This window comes from Eriocheir sinensis, chromosome 63 (assembly GCF_024679095.1).
Source record: "Eriocheir sinensis breed Jianghai 21 chromosome 63, ASM2467909v1, whole genome shotgun sequence".
Lineage (NCBI taxonomy): Eukaryota > Metazoa > Arthropoda > Malacostraca > Decapoda > Varunidae > Eriocheir > Eriocheir sinensis.
Window position 1 is genome coordinate 5,791,228 of NC_066571.1, and position 12,055 is coordinate 5,803,282.

At 42.7% G+C, this 12,055-nt stretch overlaps 1 protein-coding gene across 2 annotated transcripts; it reads left to right on the forward strand.

Annotated features, from left to right (window-relative positions):
• Positions 1-2,118: 2,118 nt before the first annotated feature.
• Positions 2,119-8,930, forward strand: LOC126986770 (uncharacterized). Of its 2 annotated transcripts, none has more exons than XM_050843142.1 (5): positions 2,119-2,176; positions 4,183-4,543; positions 5,109-5,347; positions 5,968-6,164; positions 7,996-8,930. In XM_050843142.1, the coding sequence occupies exons 2-5, from the start codon at positions 4,537-4,539 to the stop codon at positions 8,318-8,320; spliced, it is 768 nt and encodes a 255-aa protein (XP_050699099.1). In that variant the 5' UTR covers positions 2,119-2,176; positions 4,183-4,536; the 3' UTR covers positions 8,321-8,930. The 2 variants fall into 2 exon arrangements, with proteins under 2 accessions (XP_050699099.1, XP_050699100.1); XM_050843143.1 differs by lacking the exon at positions 2,119-2,176 and adding an exon at positions 2,344-2,421.
• The last annotated feature ends 3,125 nt before the right edge of the window (positions 8,931-12,055 follow it).

Genomic DNA, 12,055 nt, shown 5'->3' on the forward strand with positions numbered 1-12,055 from the left:
AAAATAGCAGATGTAAAGCAGGAAGGAAGGAAAGGAGACTAAAAGAAAGAAGGGTTAAGTAAGAGGAAGGAAAAGAGGCTACGATACAAGAGAAAGGGAGGGAGGAAAAACTGAGGCAGGAATGAAGGTAAGATAGAGAAAATAAAGGGTTGAATAGAAGAAGAAGAGATAATGGAAGAGAAGGAAGGTAGATAAGGAGTTTAAGATAGAGGAGAAAGTGAGAAGAGAAGGACAAATTAAGGAGAGGATAAAGGTAAGAGAAAGAAAACAAACGGATGAATTGAAGAAGAGATGATGAAGAGAAGAAAGAAAGGAAGGGAGTTTAAAATAGAGAAAGGGAGGAAAGAAGAGCAAACTGAGGAAGGGACAAAGGGAAGCTAAGGTAGATAACGGAGGAGGTGAGAAGACAGGCATAAAGGTAGAAGAGCAATTAAGGTAGGGAGGTTGACAGGTAATGAGAAGATAATGAAGAGGAGAAAGATAGGAAAGCAGGAGGTGATAGAGGCAAACTAAGGTAGGGAAAGGGGTTGAACAAATGGTAAAGAGACAAGGTAGAAGAGAGAAAGGTAGGAAGGTAGAAAGGGATAGCGTAAGGGTGAGGTGGCGAGGAGAGGGAAGAGAAGGACGACTGGAAGATAAGAAGGTAGGAAGAAAGATAATGATAAGACAAAGGTGAAAAAGAGAAGAAGAAAGGTAGAAAGGTAGAATGAGAGGCTCAGCAGAGACGAAAATGAAGAGGATAAGAAAGCAGGAAGGAATAAAGAAATGACAGGCAGGTGAAAAGTAGAAGACAGGATTGAAGGAAACAGGTAAAAACTGAGTTGAGGAGAACAATGGGTTTGAGAAGTTGAAAAGGAGGATTGGGTAAGATTTTGAGAAGGAAAGTGTGAGGCAAGGATACAAGGTTGGCATAGCGATTAGGGAAAGGAGAAGAGGAGGAAATATGACGCGAAAAAAGAAAGTGATGGAGCCAGGGATGGAGTGAATACAAGAGTCGTGTATTCGAATACGAATACGAATACTTCAAATTCCAACGAATACGAGTTCGAATACATGGAAATGGTTTTAATTCAAATACAAATACGAATACTTTTTGAAAGTATTTATGAGTACATTCATGAATACTTTTCCATGAAAATAACTTCTAGACATAAGTGGGTAGAGCACTGTTCTAAAGTTATGGAACACTAAAATGAGCTCATGAACCTGTACTATACACAACGATTACACGTCCGCCCGGGAGGCTGGAGTTGTAAGGAACAACGGTTGTTATTTCTGAGAATAAATTTTGAAACATTTGTCAGATTAATCGCAGAATACGATTACTTTTACTTGTATTCGAATATGAATGGGAATACTTTAATTTCTATCAATACTTAATCGAATAAGAATATGAATACACCCAAATACGGTATTCGAATGTATTCGAATACGAATACCGACTCCAAATACTCCATCCCTGGAAGGAACCGAAGGAAGGTCGAGAAAAAAATGTAAAAACGTGAAAAATAAAAGAAAGGGGAGAGGGAATACATAGGATATACGTAAATAATAGAAACATAGGAAGAGGAAAAGACGGAAGGAGAAAGTGTAAGGATAGGAAGAAAATGGAAGGAGAGAGAGAGAGAGAGAGAGAGAGAGAGAGAGAGAGAGAGAGAGAGAGAGAGAGAGAGAGAGAGAGAGAGAGAGAGAGAGAGAGAGAGAGAGAGAGAGAGAGAGAGAGAGAGAGAGAGAGAGAGAATCTGACTGACGACTGAAAGACAATTGGTGCTCGGATTTGGAGAGAGAGAGAGAGAGAGAGAGAGAGAGAGAGATTTTATTTTCTCACATCCCCTTTCACGAATTATATTTTCGCACGGCTATCCAACTCTCTCTCTCTCTCTCTCTCTCTCTCTCTCTCTCTCTCTCTCTCTCTCTCTCTCTCTCTCTCTCTCTCTCTCTCTCTCTCTCTCTCTCTCTCTCTCTCTCTCTCTCTCTCTCTCTCTCTCTCGGCCGTTCCCAGAATCCGTGACAGCCCGTGACCGCCGAACAATAGAGATAATAAAGATACTGGTCGCGCCTCTAATCACTACACAACAAGGGAATCGGATTGCGTATATATAGGATCAGACTCTAGATCTCTATTCAGTTTTCGACTCTTTTGTGCTACGCCCGGATAGAGAGAGAGAGGGAAAGAGTGAGAGAGAGAGAGAGACTTTGAACAACAGAATTGGAGATACAAAGAGAGATTGAGAGAGAAAGAAACATTCACACACACGATTGGAAGAGAAACACACACACACACACACACACACACACACACACACACACACACACACACACACACACACACACACACAGTAGATTTTGTAAAGCCTACCGTTTTCATCTCCTTTGTGCTACGAGTGAACGGAGAGAGAGAGAAAGGGAGAGAGTGTGAAGGTGAAAGGAAAAAAAAAAAGAGAGAAAAGCGAAGGGAGAAAAAGATTTACACATCTACGCACGCGGACTTTGAAAACCTCCATTTATTTCTACGTTACTCAGCATTTCGATTAACAAGCTGGATGAACGCAATAGTGGGACTCTCAAAGCGCTTTCTGTCCATATATTGTAAAGGGAAACACTGTACATACTTATCGCTTTCTCTGTCTGGTGTTAGTATTGTAAGACCCCTCAGCCCCTCACATCAACTAGTTTCAAAGGCCAAAAAAGGGATCAGTCGGGTCATAATCACTGTTTTTTTAAGTTCACGGTACAGAAGAAGAGTCAAGCTACCAGAGAGGTCAAAAAACTACCCATGGAAAGACTCACAACTCCTACGAAAGCCTTGTCAAATGTGGTGCTTGAGCGAGGAAATGTTTAATAATATGGCTATAATCACTGTTTTTTTAAGTTCACGGTCCAACAGAAAAGTCAAGCTACCGGAAGGGTCAAAAAACTACCCATGGAAAGACTCACAACTCCTACGAAAGCCTTGTCAGATGTGTGTGCTTGAGCGGGGAAATGTTTAATAATATGGCTATAATCACTGTTTTTTTAAGTTCACGGTACAGAAGAAGAGTCAAGCTACCAGAGGGGTCAAAAAACTACCCATGGAAAGACTCACAACTCCTACGAAAGCCTTGTAAAATGTGTGTGCTTGAGCGAGGGAATGTTTAATATTATGGCCGATAAGTACCAGTGCTGCCACCTACCGGGAAACAGTGAAACTCCATCATAACCAAGGCCCATATTCTCAAACATTTCAGGGCTTCCACACCCACATCTGACAAGGCATTCGTAGAGGTTGTGGTGGGTATTTCCATGGGTAGTTTTTTGAGCCCAGTGATAGCTTGAAAGGGCTTCTGTATAGTGAATGTGAAAACCACTTATGAGACGCCGACTGATCTCAATTGTGGCCTTTGAAAATATTTGCTGTGAGAACCGAAAGTGTCTGAGAATAGGGGCCTAAAGGGATGCATAGAACTCCACTTCCTGACACCGAAGAATATTGAAACTCACAAAGAAGAAAGAGAGATATTGAACCAACATAAAAAGGAACTAGGTTAGGTTAGGTTAGGTTAGGTTAGGTTAGGTCAGGTTAGGTTAGGTTAGGTTAGGGTTACAGCAAATAAGTGAACGCTAGGATGAAAAATTAACGCAAACAACTCCATTTCCTGATATCGATACATATTGAAACTTACGAACAAGAAAGAGAGATATTAAACCAACATAAAAAGGAACTAGGTTAGGTTAGGTTAGGTTAGATTAGGTTAGGTTAGGATTACAGCAAATAAGTGAATGCTAGGCTACAAAAATAACGCAAACAACTCCAATTCCTGACACCGAGACATATTAAAACTTACGAAGAAGAAAGAGAGATACTGAACCAACATAAAAAGGAACTAGGTTAGGTTAGGTTAGGTTAGGTTAGGATTACAGCAAACAAGTGAACGCTAGATACAAAAATAACGCAAACAACTCCACTTCCTGACACCGAAACATATTGAAACTTACGAAGAAGAAAGAGAGATACTGAACCATCATCAAAAAGAACTAGGTTAGGTTAGGTTAGGTTAGGTTTGGATTACAGCAAACAAGTGAACGCTAGATACAAAAATAACGCAAACAACTCCGATTCCTGACGCCGAAGAATAAACTTACAAAGAGGAAAGAAAGATCGAGACCCATTATTAATCGATGTCCCAATTTTTACGATGACAGTGAATAAGTGAACACAAGGACGATGATCTAGAGTGAACGTGAAGTAAAGTGAAGTGCAAAAAAGTGAACAAGTATTGAAAGTGACGGCAATTAAGCAAGCATCCATCAGTTTCATCTTCCTCATCTCAGCATATGTGAATAGCATAGAAACTTGTCAGACTTAATTCTTTATTTCTGCGTCATATTCCCTCCTCCTCCTCCTCCGCCTCATCATCATCATCATCATCATCATCCTACGACCCCTTCCCAACCACTCCCATATTACTCCCTCTCTTCCCCAACTCCACTCCGCTACCAATCCCCTCATTTGGTCTCTCCTGTTCGTAACCCGGAGTGGAGAAGCTTCATCAGGATATGGCAAGTAAGTATGTGAAAATGTGTGTGTATGTGTGCGTATGAGTATATGTATTTTCCTTTATGATGTTAAATGTGTATGCTCGCCTTTCCTATACGATGATCTTTGCTTGTGAGTGTAAGAGACAGAAAATGAATAAAATACAAATAGAAAAACAAAAGCATACAAGATGAAAATGGACACAAAAAAAGAGTGATCTATTATCTATCTTCATCAATAATGCAGAATCAGTCATCTATTCTCTCCATCTCATAGACGACATAGATAACACCTGACCACCAAAAAACACCACATAATCTAGTTTAATCCCGTGGGTGTCTTTATACAACAGGTGACCCCCACAGGTGCGCCAGGTAACACGATGCACCTGGTCACCTCCCTTCAATCAACCCTAATCAGACACCTGTACTTCAGATCTCTCTACCTCCTCACCCTTTCTCATCTCCCAGAGCTCGCGACGGTGATGTTCTCTGCGCTTCTGCACGGTTTATGGGTGTATAGGGATGCAGTCCACTAACCAAACACCTGTACTTCAGATCTCCCCACCTCCCCACCCTTTCTCATCTCCCAGAGCTCGCGACGGTGATGTTCTCTGCGCTTCTGCTTGGTTTATGGGCGTGTAGGGATGCAGTCCACGCCCTTAACAATACGGACGCGCACACTCATCCCATGGACACCTCCACGCACTCCCATACGCTTGGTCGGTGGAGCGGGGTGGCTGGACGGAACCTGAGCTGCGGGAGTCTGAACGAGGCGGTACGGATGGCGCAAGTGACCATGGATTTTATTGACGAGTTTAAGGATGACTATGTGAGTGTGAGACCAAGGATGATTATGTGAGTGACGAAGGATGAGTGTGTGAGTGAGTGAACCTAACCTAGCCTAACTAAAGCTAACCCAACCTAACTTAACCAAAACCTAGCATAACCTAACCTAATTATAGCACTCCAAGTCTAACTAACCTAACCATAACGCTCAAGGCCTAACTAACCTAACCAAGCCCTAACCAAAACCAAAGAAAATCTAACCATGACTAATCAGATCTTATTAAACATAACCATATATGACTAAAAAATCCTATCCTAACCATAGCTAACCAAACCCTATCAAACATAACCTGCCCTTCACTCCCTCCACCTGCGCTTCATCTGTCTCTAGTCACCTGTCTCCTCATCTACAAGCCCACGCTGCCACGGCTAGCTACTCCTGGGACGAGGTGGACCAGTTCCTACCCCTTCAGCTATCCCTCCATATACCCTTTCTCCTCCCTTTATTCTTTTCCTCACCTGCCCGTTCCTCGTTCTTTTCCTCCCTCCCTCCCTCTTCTATATCATTTCCTCCATGTTTCCTTCGACCTTCTTTTTTCTTCACATGTCCTTCCCGTTCTCCCTGCACCTGCCCCACGGCCTCACCTGTCTCCTCACCTACAGGCCCACGCTGCTATCGCTAACCTCTCCTGGGACCAGGTGGACCAGCTCCTCCCTGCCTCCTATGACGTGGACTCAATACAGGTGTGCGTGGAAGCTAACAAGGGCTGCATACCTGTCCTGCCCGTGCTGCCGCCCCCGCCCTACACCCCCCCTGAGACCGAGGACCAGACGAAGAGACTGATGGTGGTGGTGATTGGGTAGGTGGTGGTGGTGGTGGTGGTGATGAGGGAGGTTATGGGTGTTGGGGGAGCGGGTGGTAGTGGTGATGGAAGTGGTGGTGATGAAGGATAAGTGTCTGTGTGTCTGTCTGTCTGCTTGTCTATCTGTCTGTGTCTGTCTATTAATCAATTTGTATATCTATCTATTTATCCATCTATCTATAAGTCTATCTATCCAAAGGTGTGTGTGTGTGTGTGTGTGTGTGTGTGTGTGTGTAAGCTCATCATTGTACGGTCCTATGAGTTCTCTTTCACCTCATCTCTCTCTCTCGCATTCCACTTCACAAATCAAATGAGAAAACAAAAACAAATAAAGGAAAACAAAGATAAAAAAAAATAAGACTAGACGCCCACTTGCCCGGATGACGTCATTGAGGAGCCTCGTAATTGGCTAGACTCGTGACGTCACTCCCAAGCCGCCTCATCACTGGCTGCAAGGATCGTAACGTCATTAACCTCGAAGTGAACCACGGCCCTAAGCAATATCCCCCTCCTCCTCCCTCTCCCTCTCCCTTAATCTCCCTTTCTTGTTATCCCTTTCCTCCGCCCGCTACTCGCTGCTCCCAAAAGGAAAACAAAGGAGACAGCTCAAGGGCACAAAAAAAGGAAACAATAATAAAAAAAAGCCCGCTACTCGCTGCTCCCAAAAAGAAAACAAAGGAGACAGCTCAAGGGCACAAAAAAAGGAAACAATAATAAAAAAAAAAGCCCACTACTCGCTGCTCCCATAAAGAATCCAAAGAGGTGGCCGAAAGAGGGGTACACATTTAAAGACCAGCCCGAAAAGTAAAATGAACAGCCGACTACTTTATAATTGCCTCAAAAAGACCGTTCATAACATTCCCAAAAGTAAAATGGTGTTAATGATAATGTCAGGTTACAATCCCATCCTGCATTCACAAAGAGCGCGTCTCTGTACGTGACATCGCCATTGTTGCTAAATACTGCCGGTAAAAAAAATGTAACGAAGAGATCACTGTAAATTATTATAGTCAAAAGTGCGTGTATCGCCTGTCCCATGGCCTCTCCCTACCCTGCAGCCCCCCCAGCTCCCTCCCTCTGTTACCTCTCCCTCTACCTCCCTGACACTCCCTCCCTTGCCATACGAGGAAAGACTCAAACAGTTAAACTTGCATTTTCAAGAACGGCGAAGGGTGCGTGGAGGCATGATCGAGGTTTATAAATGGATGAAGGGCTTTAATAAGGGGGATATTCATAAGGTTTTGTTGGTAAGAGAACCGGGTAGGACACGCAGTAATGGGTTTAAACTGGATAAATTCAGATTCAACAAGGACATAGGCAAAAATTGGTTTACTAACAGAGTGGTGGATTAGTGGAATAGGCTTAGCAGTCATGTGGTGAGTGCCAATACAATTGTCACATTCAAAAATAGATTAGATAAATTCATGGACAGCGATATTAGGTGGGGTTAGATTCACGGGAGCTTAGGTTCAAAGGAGCTGCCTTGTACAGCCCAACCGACCTCTTGCAGACTCCTACGTTCTTATGTCCTTCCGTTGGCTATTCCTTCGCCTCCCTAAACCATCCTTCCTCCCTCCGTTCAATTTTCCCTTTGTCTCCCTAACCCTCCCTCCGTTAGCTCTCCCTTCAACTCCCTTCCTCCCTTCGTCTCCCTAACCCTCCCTTCGTTAGCTCTCCCTTCCCCTTCCTAACCCTTCCTCCGTTACCTCTCCCTTCACCTCCCTAATTAACCTCCCCTCCTTCCGTTAGCTCTCCCTTCACCTCCCTAAGCCTCCCCTCCTCCGTTACCTCTCCCTTCATCTCCCTGTCTCCCTCCCTCCCCACACAGCTTCCTCCAGCGTTACTCCGTGGCGGCAGACACCCTCGTCCTCGACCAGTCCCTGTCTGAGGACGCGCGGGGGTTCCTCGACGAGATGGTTGACCTCCAGGGTTATATCGAAGACCTGATAGACGTGTTCCTCATCCCCCTGACCTCCTGTGACCTGACCCCCGACCCCCACCTCGTGATGGACCTGACCCGAAGGATGCACCAGAAGGTCGATGAGCTCAAGGTGGATGTGAGGGGCTTCATGGGCCTCCGCCAAATCCGTTTAGGGCTTCTGTACCTCGTCAGTGTGTTCTCGGAGCCTACAAGAGATCCTACGCGGGTCTAGAATGCGACGGGGGAAGGAAGCCGTAAAGGAAAGGAGGCTGAGAGGAGGGACAGTACTTCTAGAACGGCATTTCTTAACCTGGAGTCTACTAATCAACTTGTATATCTATCTATTTATCCATCTATCTATAAGTCTATCCCTCCCTCTTCTGTATCATTTCCTCCATGGTGCTGAAGTTTATTTTAGTGTGTGCTAAAAATGAGCATCACCCAAGTTACTAAGGCCATGGTTAGGACGGCCAGATAGCACATGTGTTGTTAATTCAGCAAAAACGACATACAGAAGCAGCCATCGACTATTACCACTGTTTTCCTGTCGATTTTAATACGAATGTTATCTTTGAACCCTCATTTTTTTAACCCAGTAGCTGCGGGGATCATGTTTCTTAAAGGCTCCTCTACACGAATTAATGAGAGAAAAAATCATCACTCATGCAAACCATTTCATAATTTATATCAACGCATTTGTGATCAGTTAATGCACCATCTATTTTGGGGGGCTTTATGTCATAGCAATAATTTGGCCCGTCGCTGGTACACGGTGAAGACACTAATTTGGTCAGTCGCTGCTACCGGGTTAAAGGATGAACGAAATAAAACATGGAACAACACTTGCTATTTACTTTGTGGTCCTGTAGCAAATGTAACCTCTGTAACCAATGAATAAGGATTGTTGTGCTGCCTATGCCTGGCTCAAGGGTTACCCGGGTGCTGAGACAAAAAAAAAAATAATAACTGCTAGGGAATCGGTCAAATGAAAAATGGAGGTGGATGACCGCAGAGTAAATGTAAGTAGCGGGCTTTTTTTTTATTGTTTTCTTTTTTTTAAGCCCTTGATCTGTGTCCTTTACTGTAAAAAAAAATGACATAAATGAGAAAAAAGGAAACGGACTTCTCCCACTGGAAATAATAGGTTACAGAGGAAAACGAACTGGATAGGAAACAAATAAGCAGAGAAAAAACCGGATAGGAAACAAATAAGCAGAGAAAAAACCGGATAGGAAACAAATAAGCAGAGAAAAAACCGGATAGGAAACAAATAAGCAGAGAAAAAAAAAAGAGCATCGCACAGGAAATAGGGGCAAAAAGGACTAACCGGAAGGGAAAATAGGGAAAAAAAAACGAAAATGACTAATCGTAAAAATAGTAAAAAAAGAAAAGAAAAGGAAGAGAATGAGAAAATAGGAAACAAATGATGAAACAGAAAAAAAGTGGAACTGTCTGAACGTACAGGAAACAAAGACAAAAAAAATAACAGAAAGGGAATGAATAGAAACTGACTGACTGATCGTTTAGAGAAATAAGTAAAGGGATAAAAAGGGATCGAGTACTAAAGGGAACAAAAGAGAACTAAAGGGAACAATAAAGGGAACAAAAGATGGAATAAAAGAGGAACAAAAAGGGGAACGAAAAGGGGAACAAAAACAAGAGGGAACGAAAACAAAAAGGAAACAAAAAAGGGGAAAAAAGGAACAAAAAAGGGAAAAAGGGAAAAAAAGGGAAAAAGTGAACAAAAGGAACAAAAATAAAAAGGGGAACAGAAAGGGAAAAAGGAACAAAAAAGGAACAAAAAAGGGAAAAAGGGAAAAAGGGAAAAAGGGAAAACGTGAACAAAAGGAACAAAAATAAAAAGGGGAACAGAAAGGGAAAAAGGAACAAAAAAGGAACAAAAAAGGGAAAAAGGGAAAAAAAGGGAAAAAAAGTGAACAAAAGGAACAAAAATAAAAAGGGGAACAGAAAGGGAAAAAGGAACAAAAAAGGAACAAAAAAGGGAACTAAAGGGAACAAAGGGCAACAGGTATCAGGTATCAAGTGGACACAAACGCCAGGTAACGCGGATCAGAGGGAAGGGAGGTCAAGGGAGGCTAATTAAAGGTGAATGGACAGGTGACCGAGCCGTGATATAAACAGGGCTAAGGGAAGGGCAGGTCAGGGACAAGGGGGGAAGGGGGGGCTAGATGAGATCACTTAATAAGGTCAAAAGGTCATGATGGTTGAAGATGGCTAGTGTTGTTGTTGTTGTTGTTGTTGTTGTTGTTGTTGTTGTTGTTGTTGTTGTTATTATACTCTTACTGTTTTAAGAGAATGAACGAAAAAACATGATACCCTCACTTAAAAAATAATAAAAGAATAGAAAACAGGTTACTAAATTATTATAACTATTTTTAATCACCGTTATTATTATCATTACTATCATCATTATTATCATTATCCATAAGAACACCATTATCATCATCATCATCATCACCAAAATACACATCCACTAAGGAATAAGAAAAATGCCTCTGAATAAAAATATAATAAAAATCATAATAAAATAGCTGAAAAAAACGCGGCTTATGCAGATTCGCGCAACGAGAGTGAGAGTAAACCTTCGAAACGAGAGAGAGAGAGAGAGAGAGAGAGAGAGAGAGAGAGAGAGAGAGAGAGAGAGAGAGAGAGAGAGAGAGAGAGAGAGAGAGAGAGAGAGAGAGAGAGAGAGAGAGAGAGAGAGAGAGAGAGAGAGAGAGAGAGAGAGAGAGAGAGAGAGAGATGAGGGCAGAATAAAAGTCTTCCTTAATCTTGTCTGTTTATCGATTTTAGGCTTTAGGGTTCAAAGGAATTAAGTTATCTTGAGGCAACTTTGGGTCTCGTAGCAGTAGTAGTAGTAGTAGTAGTAGTGGCAGTAGTAGTAGTAGAAGAAGAAAAAAAGTAGAGGAAGAGAAGAACAAGAACAAGAAGAATAAGAACAAGAATAACAAGAACAAGCAAAAAAGGAAGTAGTAGTAGTAGTAGTAGTAGTAGTAGTAGTAGTAGTAGTAGTAGTAGTAGTAGTAGTAGTAGTAGTAGTAGTAGTAGTAGTAGTAGTGGTGGTAGCGTATTTTCCTCCCCCGCCGAATGAAACCCCTCAATCAGCTGTTCTTTCAAAACAAATTTTCTTTTTCTTCGCTGAGAAACCCAATTTGCAGTTTTATGGCCCACTATCGACTTCTCTTTGCCGATTCTACCTTCTTCTCCTCCTCCTCCTCCTCCTCCTGCTACTTCTCCTCCTCCTCCTCCTCCTTCAACCTCCTCTCCTCAAGCGTCTCCAAAGGGCCATACTGCATCTTTTTGTCCCTAATTAAAGAAGTTGTTGATTTTACAGTCCGTTTTTTCCTCCTTTGTACCTGACTCTCTCTCTCTCTCTCTCTCTCTCTCTCTCTCTCTCTCTCTTCTTCTTCTTCTTCTTCTTCTTCTTTTTCTTCTTCTTCTTCTTCTTCCTCATCCCCATTCATCACCTCTCTCCCCCTCATTCTTCACCCTCCTCCTCCTCGTTTTTCATTCTCCTTCTCATCCTTCATTCACTTTTTCTTCCTCTTCTTTTCTTTTCTTTTTTCTTCTTCTTCTTCTTCTTCTTTTTCTTCCTCTTCTTCTTCTTCTTTTCTTCTTCTTCTTCGTCTTCTTCCTCACAACCTTCCGCTCTAAAATATCGTTCTCCTCCTTCTCCACCTCTTTGACTCGTCCTTTATCCTTTACTTCCTAAGTCCTCCTTCTCCTCCTCCTCCTCCTCCTCCTCCTCTTCCTCCCTTTGGCTGGAGGGATGGGGGGTGAGGAAGAGCCTTCGCCTTTGCTGTCCTTCATCTTCCACCTTTGATTAGATAGCTATAGTTAGTGTAGCTTGTCACAAACAGCCTCGTAAGGAACATCAGGTCTGCTGTTGTTTGTTCTTTCTTTGTGTTCCTCCTCTTCCTCCTCCCTTAATTCTTTCTCTTTCACC